General features: G+C 36.2%; 2 protein-coding genes across 3 annotated transcripts in view; one reads left to right on the top strand and one right to left on the bottom strand.

Annotated features, from left to right (window-relative positions):
• LOC126811146 (bromodomain and WD repeat-containing protein 3) overlaps window positions 1-15,920 on the bottom strand; it is a 274,126-nt gene that overhangs the window by 28,700 nt on the left and 229,506 nt on the right. For both annotated transcript variants that reach the window (XM_050536628.2, XM_050536629.2), the window contains 2 exons: window positions 8,299-8,402; window positions 636-805 (listed from right to left, as the gene is read on the bottom strand). In XM_050536628.2, coding sequence (XP_050392585.1) covers window positions 636-805; window positions 8,299-8,402 — 274 coding nt within the window. The remainder of the gene's footprint in view (window positions 1-635; window positions 806-8,298; window positions 8,403-15,920) is intronic.
• LOC126811212 (quinone oxidoreductase PIG3) overlaps window positions 1-15,920 on the top strand; it is a 166,439-nt gene that overhangs the window by 64,155 nt on the left and 86,364 nt on the right. The window lies entirely within an intron of this gene.

Genomic DNA, 15,920 nt, shown 5'->3' with positions numbered 1-15,920 from the left:
TGCACATGGCCCCTAGAAAACTCGCACCTGTGGTGCACGGCTCTTGGCTGCACCATTCGTACTGGGGGTATGTGCATCAGTCGGTCGCATTTTGGATAAACACCCCCCCAAACAAAATCGTTATGTACGCCCCTGCCTGCAAATACGGTACAAGTAATATATACTCTTGGTATGATGTTTGAAATAAGATACTGACTATTGGTATAATGAGTAAAGTAAGTAGTGGCGGCAAATATCACATTCTGAGATAAATATCAATCTTAAAATCTGCCCACGATGATCATTCTAATAGTTTGATATTTTGATGAATTGACAACACTATAAATAAGACACTTGTTCTTGGTACTATCTGTGACTTACTATTGGTGTAATGTCTAAAATAAGAGACTTACTACTGGCATTGTGTGTGAAATAAAAGACTTACTACTGGTATTATCATACTATACTTAGGCTGTCTATGTATAGCTAACTCTGCTAGAGAACAGACACTAAACTAGTTGACCGACGTTTTAGATTTTAGTCGATAACACTAAGTGAAATAAGAAACTTACTACTGGTATTATGTGTGAAATAAGGTACAATGTCCAAAATAAAAGAATTACAACTTGTATTATGTGTGAAATAAAAAGACTTACTACTGGTATGCAATGTAAAACCATTAACATAACCGTTTAAATGACTACTATGACCTCTAGTAGCACGACGTGGACGACTGGAACTAGGTGTCTGACTGTTATCGGGCAGATGCAGAATACGAGATGATGATGGTCCACTATCTATTGGTTCAGTCATCTGTGATTTTAACCTGTGGATGAAAAGATAGTAACTAGTTAGCTACATTGTTGTGCATTATAAAAATGTACAATAATAATAGCAAAAGCGGTTGCCATGCAAGATGCATCCACATTTTGCAAGAGATGGATAGAGAACAAGCTAAAAAAAAAAAGTGATTTTCGTACAATAGCGGATTATAATCCTGGATGTTACGGCAGGGATAGAAACTAACGCTCGCCCGGTCGCCCATGGCGAGTAAAAGTCAGTATGGGCGAATGAAATTCAAAATCAATTAGCCCGTGTGGCGACCTGATATTTTGGTAGTTGTAATAATTGATAATCTGTACTTAATGAACACTGTCATGAAACTAACTTCCGAAAATCGTCGGCATCACTATTTACGTGTTTTTAATCTTTGACTGTTCCATTTCGCCATACCGGCATGAAATATGAGCAAGCGAGCTTGCTGATTGGTTGAAATTGTATGATAACGAGGGAGGGTACGGAACAGGCTCTGTTTACACCTCGATGAATTATGAAGCGAAAGTCGATATAATTGAATAACTTTTTAGTCATCTTTCAGGTTAATTATCATAAATCGCCTAACATAATCATTGATATATATACATGAAGCAATTTAGCGAAGAACGTGGATGTTAAAAAGTTTTATAACAGCGATATATTACGGCAATGAAGACGCTCGTAAATACACGTGCTCTGCTACAAATAACTTCATCACTCGGTGACAAATTATGATATTAAATTTTAAGGACATTACATCATATTATTTTGCACATCACAACTGAATTTCTAAAACATAAATGAAATATAAATACAAATTTAAATAAATATTAAAGTATTAAATGTGCCAAAATAAATTTAAGTGCATGTATTTTGGTGTTTTTGATTATTTAATGATGAACAAAACAACAGTCTAAATCAGAATTTTTACGTCTCGTGTCAGTTTCTTACCGGGCTAGTAGAATGTTGGCTGGGCTATTAAGATCTGAAAGCTACTAGCCCAAACGGCTAGTGACCATTTCAGGTTAGTTTTTACCCCTGTTACGGTCCAATATGTGTCAATATAAAAAGGAACCAATATCTGTGGGACATAAACAACATACATTTTAAGTTTCATCAAAATCGGATAAAAATTGTGACCTCTAGAGGGTCCATAACCTTGGTATTACATCTTTTAAGACAATTTGCGAAAAATGGAGCGTCCATTTTGACAAGAAATTTTGGTATGGTTTCACAAAATTCGAACTCCACTGTAATTGTGACCTGTAGAATGTCCACAAACAAACATACATGCCAACCTGAGGAGAATGAAAATCAGAATGCCATGTATTGAGGGTAGAGCGAGGACCACAGGTCCAAGTTCGATCGGTGCGAAGCTCTGTGAGCGCTGGAGGCTTGAAGGGCGTGGCGTTTGGGGCCCGCCTAAGGGCCCCTTGAAAATTTTGCGAAATTAGCACCTATTTAAAGCAGTACCTTGTATTATTGGATAAAAACAGCTGGTGATTTAGGTCCATGCATCTGAGGTTTTTTTACCTATTACGAAAGTATGCATATATGCTTTTGGTCATTTACATGTAGGCATGACCTAAATTTGTTGTTAAGTGAAGATAATAAATTACCAATAGCTATGTGCTTAGTTGGGATCAACATTAAGTATATAAACTATGTTAGTTAAAGGGGTAGTCCCAAATAATCCAGGCCTCGAGTTAAGAAAGAAAAAATCCCAGTTAATATTTTTGGAGGCCATTTTGTTGTTTGTCTTGACCATAGAAATATAGACTAGGATAGCAATCACATGACTTTTGACGTCTGGTGACGCAACTGTCAGGCGCCATCTTGGAAGGTGTAGTCAGTGTAAACAATATGGCGGATCACTCGGAGCCCTCCACTCAACCACACACGAAAAACGATCTGTTAGTTTTCACAAGTAAGTATGAACATTTAATTAAATAGGTTAGGAAAAGCCAAATCATTCTACGCTACCCACTAGGCTACTCGTGACAAGGCCTAGTGCAATTTTACCGAGCGATCGACGTGAATCGTAAAAATTACTAATTAGTTATTTTCTAAACTCAGATTTTTAACAAATAAATCTAACAAATTGCATTACATTTTCTAATGTGGTGGTGTTTTGATTTTTGCCGCTGACTCTATACATCGAGGCCTATTGACAAATATAATATTAATATACAAATGTAAACATTATGATTATGCCGAGGTTTCGCATACCGGTACCGTCATACTCATACACAATAGCCTAGCGGTAATCCGGAAATTAGGAATAGGCCCAATGAATATCGATTATGAAGTTACGCTTAAATTTTAAATGAAGAGAGGTTGCTTTATCATATGAAGTGTAGCCTAGCAGTGGTACCAAACCAGTTTATTGTTAACTCTAGCTTTTTCTATTTTAGGCCTATTTCCTAGGCCTATACTATTTTAATTTTAATTTTTTGCTGCTATATTTTTATATCTGAAAAATATAATATTAATACACAAATGTAAACATTATGCCGAGGTTTCACAATTCACATACCGGTACCGTCATACTTCTACACAATAGCCTAGCGGTAATCCGGAAATTAGGAATAGGCCAATGAATATCGATTATGAAGTTAGCCTTAAATTTTAAATGAAGAGAGGTTGCTTTATCATATGAAGTGTAGCCTAGCAGTGGTACCGGTACTAAACGAGTCTATTGTTAACTCTAGCTTTTTCTATTTAAGGCCTATTTCCTAGGCCTATACTATTTTAATTTTAATCTAGGCCTATCTATACTATTTTAATTTTTTGCCGCTAACTCTATACATCTAGGCCTATTGACAAATATAATATTAATGTAAACATTATGCCGAGGTTTCACATACCAGTACAGTCATACTCATACACAATAGCCTAGCTGTAATCCGGAAATTAGGAATAGGCCCAATCTTACGCTTAAATTTTAAATGAAGAGAGGTTGCTTTATCATATGAAGTGTAGCCTAGCAGTGGTACTAAACGAGTGTATTAATAACTCTAGCTTTTTCTATTCATTTTAGGCCTAGATCTACTGGGCCTAGGCCTATACTATTTTAATTTTAAGTAAACCTTTTCTTCTTTTTTTTAATATATATATATATATATATAAAGAAAACAAACTTGACAGATTAATCTATATAGATATGTACACAACTTCTACTTTTATTTAATAAAAGAATTGTGGGTGTCGCATCCCTTTAATTGTCGCAATCAATAATTTTACTCCTGTTTGGATAATCGCGCACACGTTTTTTCTCGCATGCATATTCGAGACAATAACTATAGATAACAACGTGATCTCTTGACAGCCCAAAGATTAAAAATTAAAAACTTGAATTATGTAAGTTTTGACAACTTTTTAACTATTTCCAAGACTTTGGGAAAGCAATGTTTGTAAGTACATGTAATCATATTTCCTGATTTCTTGAACATGTCATGACGTGGTATTTGTTTAATTATTTCATAATTCGTAATATTTACCCCCCCCACCCTTCCAATGAATTAGATCAGACATCGTTCACATAAGTTTTTGTTTATATTTTGTAGAAAACCACTGGTCAGTCTATGACACCTCAGACATAATTTTTATTCAGAAAAAAGACTGAGTGCGTAGCCACTGCAGTTTTTAACATTTCCCGAATTAATTCGACAACCAAATCATCCAGTCAGTTGTATTCTACAGCCCGGTGCGTGACACAACAAATTTAAAATGGAAGAACCGACAGACTGACAGCACTACACACCACCAGGAATACTCTCTCCATCGAAAATGTCAGAAGTAGATGTTCACAAATTGGCAAGGGCGACCTTCTCGTCTATTGTACAGAACATTGACAAATTCCTTACAGAGATAGAAACTCGTTTGAATACTTTAAAATTTCGACACCCAGCATCAATTGTAGATCTTGAAGAACCTACTAGAGAATCAGTGATACCGATTCCGATAACGGTAACTAAATGCTGTCAAGAGCACACATCCCCTTTTTAAAGGAAGAAGTTTCATCATCGATTGGTCAATTAATGGCTAGAGCGACTCTTCCACCCCTCAAGCCTATTGTGTTTAAAGGTGACCGCCTACAATTCCAGAAATGCCGAAGCAGTTTCAAGATTTGTTTCGAAAAAAGGACCAGTGACCCGGAAGAACTTTTAAGTTATCTAGCCGATTACACGTCTGGTGATACCTGCCGGCTAATATAAAGCAACTGTCATATCCCTTCTGCGAAGAATAACTTCTCAAAAGCCATGAGAAAACTTGACGAAGAATACGGTAATCCCATTGCAATTTGTGAAACCTACATCAAAAAATTGGAATAATGGGAGAAGATAAAACCTAACGATGCAAAGTCTCTACAAGAGTTTGCGAACTTTTATGAAAATTGCCCTGAGTCACTGAAAGGTTTTGGATATACATGTACTGGCCATGGACTGAAACTTCAGAGAAGAAATTCAACGACTCACGCAGAGTAAAGAATATGGAACCTGCATTCGACATGTTGTTATAACAGGTACGTGTAACTAAAAGTTTGTTTGTTATTACATACTATGTGTAACTAAAAGTCTGTTGTTATTACATGCATGTGTAAGTTATTGTAAAAGTTTATTGTTATTACATACCATGTGTAATTAAAAGTCTGTTGTTATTACACGTATGTGTAATTAAAAGTATATTGTTATTACATACTATTTGTAACTAAAAGTCTGTTGTTATTACACGTATGTGTAACTAAAAGTATATTGTTATTACATACTATGTCAATGTGTAACTAAAAGTCTGTTGTTATTACACGTATGTGTAACTAAAGCTTTATTGTTATTACATACTATGGGTAACCAAAAGTCTGTTGTTATTACACGTACCATGTGTAACTAAATGACAATCGAGTTTACAGTGTTTTTAAAATGAGATTTTTTGACTGTAATTGTCGGCATATCCTCTTTATAGCAAGAACTGCCAACTCTTTATCAAATCTCCTATAATGTATCTTTAAGTTACAACTTGAATTATGGTATATTGTTGAAAATGAACCATTGTATTTCTTGACTATGTTATTAGTTGATTGTGAACCATATCTGGGATTTCCTCCCACTGCTAATTAAGACCTCTATTATATATATATTATTGTTGAAATAAAATGTGGTTTAGAGGCTACTGTTCAGCTCCTAATGAACTTATCTTGGTCAACACAGGGATCAAACATGGAACTTCAAGCGCGCCAACATCTTACTCACTGAGCCCCCATGTTCCTTGCATCAAGCCTGTAAATTCCATAAAGATATTTCTAACCAAAACATGTATGATAGTTGTATGAGGTCCAGGGCCTATTTTAACGTACCTCGAAAAATCTGTACTTCGAAAAATTATATCTATGGTTGTGAACGGAGAAACTGCATTCATAATAATTGGGGATTGGTATCTAATCTTGTCTCACAATTTTTTTCCACTTGTGATTGTGGACACCCTACAGTCTCAATTTCTCTTTCCGATTTCGATGAAACTTAAATATTAATATGTATATCCCAAAGATCTCAGATGAGTTTGATTTAGTGCTATGATACGCTTTACTTTATGGTATAGAGATTTTGCGCCCCGTCAAATAGGTAATATGTGGCCTCAATGCAGTTTTAAATACTATAATCATAATGCTCAAGCAGTGTCACACGTTTTTGCTCAGATCTGCAACAATTATTGGCTTCCCAAACCCAGGGCCTCCCCTTTACGAAAATATGGGCAAAGCATTTAATGCATATACCTTGGGTTATGACCCCTGACTTTTACACAGAACGTCAAATATGTACTAAGTTTGTGGATCCTCCCATCATTTGTGTCCGGTTCTGCTGAAACTTCTGTGCCCATCATTCTATGAATTCTTGGGTTATGGACAAAATGTACGTGGAACAAAGTTTGTGGGCTTTCGTTTTTATATCAATAAATATATATTGAATAATTCGTAAATTGTGTTATCTTTAATAGCAAAACACTGTGGAATGCAGGCCTGGTTTTTCACGACTTCATTATCTTTTATTTATGATTAAAATTCAATTGCCGTGCGACATTTCTTTAATGCAATTGATTGCCGCAATAAAAGTGGACTTTTATATATTGAATATATAAAATAATATCGTTAATGAATGTCTTGAGTTCAAAGAATTTAAGCCTAATCTGATACAAGATTTTAATTGTAAGTATTTAACTAAACTTTTTAGAACCCAATACTCTTTCGCAACAAATTAAATTCTTCGGTAAATTCCACAAATTCTGCGCGAAATGATGGAATAACTGTACGTGCAAGATAATATAAATTGACACTAAACAATTACATTCATTAGAAATTGTAACAAAAATGTGAAAACAAAATTGCCGCACGATCATATTTCAATATAATAGGCTACACTATCATAAAGACGCAAAGAATAGAAAGCGCTTTGCACTATATAGCGCGAGTTGCAGTGTTTACTTTTCACGTCATACAACTTCCAAGGTGGCGGACTTATGACGTCGTTGTAAAAGATGTCATTGCTATTCTAGTCTATATTTCTATGGTCTTGACGACCGACACGGAAGTAGAAGTCGTAAATTATTTATACTGGGTTTTATTTATAATTGTAATTTGTTTTTTTCAAACATGGAAGACAGCTTGAAAACATTTTTTATCAAGTCAGAAGGAAATATGGCTAAGGAAGAAGCAACAATGTTACTGGCAACTAACGATAAACCCGCCGTGTACTGTACTGCGAGAATGGCTCCATGTAGCAAATAATATCCGCGAAGCAAATAATATCCGCGAAGTATGCAAATTAGGCACGGCCTATGACGAAATAACCACATGACATTTTAATCTCGATTAGTCCAGACATATTAGCTTATTCCATTTTATATTAATAATAATCGAGAAAACTGGAGACATGTTTTTGGCTATTTCCGTCGTTTTACCGCGAATTATGCAAATTAGACACGGCAAATGACGGAAATAACCGCATGACATTTTGATCTTGATTAGTCCAGACATAATAGCTTATTCCATTTTATATTAATAATAATAAGGAAAACATGACACATGTTCTCGACTATTTTCGTTGTTTTACCAACTCATACTACGATAAACAGTATCGCCACCAGATTCACAACAAACAGCCAGAATGCCGAGACAGTCGTCAATGTAAAAATAAAACGAGAGGGATTTTATCAATCAAAAAGGTCAGGAATGAAATATAATAAATTTCTTCCAATAAATTTTAAAAAACAGAATTATAAAGAGTAAAATCGGAATTCAGAATTAGACTCAGAAAATCGGAATGATTCCGACAAAATCGAAATAGTTGGCATGTATGACAAAATGTGGACTGACGCCCAGACGGAGAGGGGCGGCGAGAATATACATCAACATGAAAATTGAGGCATATAATAATGGTTATTATAAATTGCACATCAATAAATAACAACACTTTCATTTTATGAATTTATAATTTTCATAATACGACTGACCTATTACTACCACCACCTTTACCACGGTTCTGCTTCCAGTTAGCTATAATTTCCTTTGCCTTTTCTTCAAACATGGCCGACAATCGTACCGTCATGGTATAAATCTAAATATAAAATTAATCAATAATAAATAATAACTAGATCTGCAAAGCAGATATGAAAGCTTTTATATTTACAGTCTTTTCTGTTGGTTATATGAAGAATCTCAGCAACCTCTAACTAGTCTAATGAAATGGACATGGTTCATGCAGTGAACTATGTGGGAAATTTATTTTGGTCAGCAGCGCTCTGGCCTACTTTTATATCGAATGTTGCAATGATTCTTTTATGTGGATGACAATAGGGTTCTTAATGTTGCAGAGTAATGTGTACAAGGTACAGAAATTTTTGTTCGATCTGAATGACTAAACATTGTGCTGTCCATTCTGTCCAACGTGAGATTAGAATATTTTTTTGATTCCCTGGTTGTATGGACAAGGAGTAGGGTTGTCTGATCCAAGTTTTGGGTTTTTCCCCTGGTCCTCCGGTTTCCTCCCACTGCTGAAGAGACTACAGGATGCAAATTTTTGAAAGAAAATTGAACAATAAGTTAGTCCTGAAATGACCCAGTTTTGAGGAAACTCGATTTGTTTCTTTCTCTTTGTTTCAAGATGGTGGCACTTCCCGTTCAATCGGCAGACTTCATATTTTGTGTACACATCAGTACTTTCTTAGCTAGTACAGAAAAAAAACACAAGGCAATCTGACCTATATTTCGTCGATTTTTAAAAAAAAATTTGATCCTTAATTTCATCAAGGGGAGATAATTTAGAACATTTCTAATGACATCTTTCAAGTCACATCGATAAGATCTACTTACATACTAAATTTCATAAAAATCATGCAACTATTAAAGAAGTTTTCAAGTTGGTTTCAACTTCCGGTTCGAAATCACAGCGATGAATTTTCGAAATTCAGACGAAATAATTTACACAAAATAACAACATTTTAATGACTATCCTGATTTCCCATTATAATATATACTAAGCAGCAAAAGAAAGGTCAGGTCGGTATGTTACTCTGAATAGAAGCATTCCATAAAACTTGCCAAATGTTTTTATTGTATATTTGTGACCACATCTCCAACTTTACATGAGCAATAAGGCTTCTTCCCAAACACAGAATTGAACCCAGGAAATGTTCTCAAAGACGTAACCAGACTTCTGAGACATTTTCTCCATGATTTTCATATAACTCATGCTGCACGTGCTGTTCACCGGGACCAGCCCTATAAAATGCATCCCCCCCCCCCATACCTGGTTGAATCATTCACACTACAACGTCAGCAGCATGCCACGACTCACGACAGCTCAAAGGAACCAGGCACTTGGAAGACTCGATGCTGGCCACAATGCCCAAGCCGCTGCCAATTACTTCCAGGTCAATGTTCGGACCATCTACAGGTTTCAGCAACACTTTCGGGCCACCAACACCAGGGATGATTGCTCCCGAACTGGTAGACCAAGGGTTACCACAAGGCGACAAGACTGTCATGTTGTGCGACAGCACGCGCAGAATCCTTTCACACAGGCATCTAGACAGCAAGTCAGACACAGGGAACACACAGAAGACCCATCAGTACCGATACAGTGCGCCAACGTCTCAACAGAGAGAACATCCATTGCCGTAGACCTTACTGTGGACCGATCCTCACCCCTCGTCAACAACTTGAACATCTACAGTTTGACCAACAACACCAGAACTGGCGACACGGGTAAAGGAGAACTGTTCTGTTCACAGATGAGAGTTGGTATTGCGTATCAACTGCAGATGGCAGGACCAAAATATGGCGTTTCAATGTTATGTACTGGCCAGCCCTCAGTCCGGACTTAAACCTGATTGAACATATTTGGGATGAAATTCAGAGGCGACTTAATAACGTCATACCAAGACCAAACACAGCCGATGGATTGCGCCAGGCTTTTCTGAGAGTGTGGTTCCAGGTGCCAATGGCGTTCATCAATCGTCTTGTCCACTCCATGTACAAATGCTGCGCTGCTGTTATTGACACTCACGGTGGACACACCAAATAATGATGTATAGACTGTGTACAGACTCTAACCCTTCTCAGAATGTCTTGGAATTGTGATGAATTAATCACTAATGTGTCAACTATCTAGTTTGAGAATCGATCTCTGTCCTGAATGGCCACTATATCCAAAGATAGTGTACAGGTCACTATTCTATGGAACACAATACAATCCATAGAATAGTGACCTGTATACTCCAGTTCAATTACTAAATGCCATTGAAACAATTTATATCCAAAGATAGGTTGCCAGGCAATGAAACATACGCACACAACAGCTAAGTTCCTGGGTGTTCAACAATGGTTATCGCATATTTTTTCTTTTGTCAGTAAATAAAACATTTACAGCACATGAGAAACTGATTAAGAGTAACATCCCATAAAGTAATTATCAGATAACAGTGAATAGATTCTGTTGTCTCATGACCGCTAACACTGTGTAGCTGCCAGGCAGAATAAACATTTTGCAAGAGATGGATAGAGAACAAGCTAAAAACAAACGTGATTTTTTGTACAATCAGGGGCAATAATCCAGAAAGTTATATCCTGAAATGTGCAAATATCAAAAGGGACATAGATCTTTGGGATGTAAAGATATGTTTTAAGTTTCATCAAAATCGGATAAAAATTGTGACCTCTAGAGGGTCCACAACCTTCGTATTACACACTTCTACACAAATTGCGTATAAAGAGCGGCCATTTTGTTAGGCAGTTTCATTTCGATTTTCCCGAAATACGAATTTAACCTTCATTATGGTGGAATCTGCAAAGTAAAAATGCGATTTTTCGAACAATCAGGGGCCATAATCCAGGAAGTTAAGTTAAAAAACCAAGATCTGGTGATATATTCACATGTTCTTTTTTAAATCGGATAAAAATTGTGACCTCTACACGGACCACAAGCTAAAAACGTGATTTTTTGTTCAATCAAGGGCCATAATCAGGAAGTTAAGATCCGATATGCGCGAATATCGAAAGGAACCAATATCTTTGGGTTACAAACATGTATTTCAAGTTTCAGCGAAATCGGATCAAAATTGTGACCTCTAGAGGGTCCACAACCTTGATTTACCAGATGTTTACACAATTTGCGAACAAGGGGCGGCTGTTTGTCCGGCAGTTTTGGCCTGATTTTCACGGAATTCAAACTCAACAAACATTATGGTGTAACGGTGATATATTCCTCTAGAGGGACCACAAGATTTTGCGTACAATCAGAGCCATAATTCAGGAAGTTACGATCTGATATGCACGAATATTGAAAGGAACCAAGATCTTTGGGTTATAAACTTGCGTTTCAAGTTTCATCAAAATCGGATCAAAATTGTGGCCAATAGAGGGTCCACAACTTTGATTTACCAGATGTTTACACTATTTGCGTACGAGGGGCGGCCATTTTGTCCAGCAGTTTAGGTCTGATTTGCATGAAATTCGAACTCAACCATCCTTGGGGTGTAATGGTGATATATTCAAACGTTTTTTTTAAATCGGATAAAAATTGTGGCCTCTATGGAGTCCACAAACTAAAAACACGATTTTTTGTACAATCAGGGGCCATGATTTAGGAAGTTACAATCCGATATGCGCGAATATTGAAAGGAACCGAGATCTTTTGGTTATAAACATGCATTTCAAGTTTCAACAAAATCAGATGAAAATTGTGACCTCCAGAGGGTTCACAACCCTGATAAACAATATTGTGGCACTATTTGGTACGAGGGGTGGCCCTTTTGTCCGTCAGTTTCAGTCCGATTTTTACAAAATTAGAACTCAACCATCCTTAGGGTGTAACGGTGATATATTCAAACAGATTTTAAAATTGGATAAAAATTGGGAACTCTATGGGGTCCAAAAGCTAACCAGCGGCTGCCAGGCAGGATACGCCCACATTTTCAAGAGATGGATAGGGAACAAGCTAAAAAGGAAGTGATTTTTCCTACAATCAAGGGCCATAATTCAGGAAATTACAATTACAATTCGATATGCGCAAATATCGAAAGGAACCAAGATCTTTGGGTAATAAACTTACATTTCAAGTTTCAACAAAATCGGATAAAAATTATGACCTCTATAGGGTCCACAACCTTGATATACCTTGATATACCATATTTTTACACTATTTGAGAACGAAGGGCGGCCATTTTGTCTGTCAGTTCCTTAGGGTGTAATGGTGATATAATAATACGTTTTTTAAATCGGATAAAAATTATGACCTCTCTATGGTCCACAAACTAACTTGCGGCTGCCAGGCAGGATACGCCCACATTTTCGAGAGATGGATAGAGAACAAGCTAACAAGAAAGTGATTTTTCCTACAATCAAGGGCCATAATTCAGGAAATTACAATTCGATATGCGCATATATCGAAAGGAACTGAGATTTTGTGTTATAAACTTACATTTCAAGTTTCAACAAAATCGGATAAAAATTGTGACCTCTATAGGGTCCACAACCTTGATATACCATATTTTTACGCTATTTGAGAACGAACGGCAGCCATTTTGTCTGTCAATTTTGGGGCGATTTTCACAAAATTCAAACTCAACTGTCCTTAGGGTTAAACGGTAATACAATAATACGTTTTTTTAAATCGGATAAAAATTATGACCTCTAATGGGTCCACAAGCTAAAAACATGATTTTTCGTACAATCAGATGCCATAATTCAGGAAGTTACAGTCCGATATGGTCAAATATTAATAGGAACCGAGATCTTTGGGTTATAAACTTATATTTCAAGTTTTAACAAAATCGGATAAAAATTGTGACCTCTATAGGGTCCACAACCTTGATATACCATATTTTTACGCTATTTGAGAATGAACGGCGGCTATTTTGTCTGTCAATTTTGGGCCGATTTTCATGAAATTCAAACTCAGTCGTCCTTAGGGTGTAACGGTGATATAATAATACGTTTTTTTAAATCAGATAAAAATTATGACCTCTATAGGGTCCACAAGCTAAAAACGCGATTTTTCGTACAATCAGGGGCCATAATTCAGGAAATTATGGTCCGATATGCACGAATATCGAAAGGAACTGAGATCTTTGGGTTATAGACTTATATTTCAAGTTTCAACAAAATCGGATAAAAATTGTGACCTCTATAGGGTCCACAACCTTGATATACCATTTAAAAACTCGGCTAATTCTTCAGAGACTCTGAAGGTATATGTTTGTTTATATACGTGTGCATCGACCCGAGCCATCCACTTAGAACTCACACCAGATATGTCAGTAAAATCATTTTTAGAATCGTTTCGTCGTTTTGCAAGCAGAAGAGGCTTGCCATGTAAACTCTTGTCAGACAACGCCAAAACCTTTAAATCAGGATCTGTGGATATCAAGAAAATCATCAGATCGTCAGAAGTTCAGCATTACCTAACTAATCATTCCGTCATTTGGGAAAATATTGTGGAAAAGGCACCCTGGTGGGGTGGTTTTTGGAAGAGATTAATTCAGAGTCTACAACGTTGTTTAAAGAAATCAATAGGTAAATCATCGCTTAATTTTGAAGAATTAAGAACTTTACTGGTGGAAATAGAATGCACAATAAATAACAGACCTATTACAATGTTTACAGTGATGATATTGGAGTATCTAGTGCTCTTACTCCATCGGATCTTATATATGGAAAGCGCATAGCTGTCACACCAAATGACAGACATTCTGATATTATCAGCACATACAGAACATTAACTCGCAGAGCAAAACATCATTATAGACTGTTAGAAAATTTCACTAACCAATGGCGAAATGATTATCTACTTAGTTTAAGGGAATATTCGTTGAAACAGAGGAAAGCATCAAAATATGGTCCTGATATTCAATTAGACAATATAGTTATCATTAAGGATGAACACACAGCACGGTGCTTTTGGAAATTGGCACGAGTAGTTGAATTATTCCCAGGCCGAGATAATTTAATCTGCTCAGCTCGCGTACAAGTGTTGCCAACATTAAAGTCTGCTAAACCAGTCTGTTTGAGAAGACCCATTCAACATCTAATTCCTCTTGAATGAACTAGTCATGTTAGAACTTTATATTTGTGAAAACTATGTTTTCATTTTTCACAAACTGTTAATTTTGTGTAAATTCTAAATGGTTATTTTTGATTATCCATTTCTTGGTAACCAACCCGGGCAGTGTCATAAACAGTAAAATATAGGACAAACATATATAGTGACAATATCTATTGTTTAGTTTCATATTTCTTTTCTTTCAATGTTTTCGTTCTACATCATATTGAAATTTCATAACCTGTCTGATTCCATGAAAATAAAATAGAGTTACCTCCCATGTCCATGACATAGGTCAATAAACAACAAAGTTACGACTATGCATTGTTGGTTTTTTAGTTCGTAAAATTCGGTGATTTCGAATTCTTAAAACATTTCGATAATATATTTAAACAATACTCACCACCCATTTTTTTGGGGGGTAGGTCAAAGTTTCAGACACATTCTATGGTTAGATTCTGAGAAATCCAATTTGCAGAAAACACACACAAAAAAAATATTATAATAATCTTAACAGAAACAATAAGCTTTCATATAAAATTTGAAAGCTTAATAATCTTAACAAAACAACAAGATGACTAGTCATCACCATCTCGCACCCTTGAACTTGTTTGGAAGGCATTAGGAACCAGCCGCTGCCAGGCAGGATACGCTCACATTTTCGAGAGATGGATAGAGAACAAGCTAAAAAGAAAGTGATTTTTCCTACAATCAAGGGCCATATGTCAGGAAATTACAATTCAATATGCGCAAATATCTAAAGGAACCGAGATCTTTAGGTTATAAACTTACATTTCAAGTTTCAACAAAATCAGATAAAAATTGTGACCTCTATAGTGTCCACAACCTTGATATACCATATTTTTACACTATTTGAGAACAAAGGGCGGCCATTTTGTCTGTCAGTTTTGGGCCGATGTTCACGAAATTCAAACTCAGTCGTCCTTAGGGTGTAACGGTGATATAATAAAACGTTTTTTATATCGGATAAAAATTATGACCTCTATAGGGTCCACAAGCTAAAAACGCGATTTTTCGTACCATCAGGGGTCATAATTCAGGAATTTACGTTCCGATATGCACAAATAACGAAAGGAACCTAAATCTTTGGGTTATAAACTTACATTTCAAGTTTCATCAAAATAGGATAACCAGCGGCTGCCAGGCAGGATACGCCACATTTTCGAGAGATGGATAGAGAACAAGCTAAAAAGAAAGCGATTTTTTGTACAATCAGGGGCCATAATTCAGGAAGTTACAGTCCGATATGCGCGAATATCGAAAGGAACCGAGATCTTTGGGTTATAAACTTATATTTCAAGTTTCAACAAAATCGGATAAAAATTGTGACCTCTATAGGGTCCACAACCTTGATATACCATATTTTTAGGCTATTTGAGAACAAACGGCGGCCATTTTGTCTGTCAATTTTGGGCCGATTTTCACGAAATTCGAACTCAACCGTACTTAGGGTGTAACAGTGATATAATAATACAGTTTTTTAAATCGGATAAAAATTATGACCTCTCTATGGTC

The sequence above is a fragment of the Patella vulgata genome, chromosome 2 (genome assembly GCF_932274485.2).
Source record: "Patella vulgata chromosome 2, xgPatVulg1.2, whole genome shotgun sequence".
Classification (NCBI taxonomy): Eukaryota; Metazoa; Mollusca; class Gastropoda; family Patellidae; genus Patella; species Patella vulgata.
This window is presented reverse-complemented; position numbering and strand designations above follow the sequence as displayed.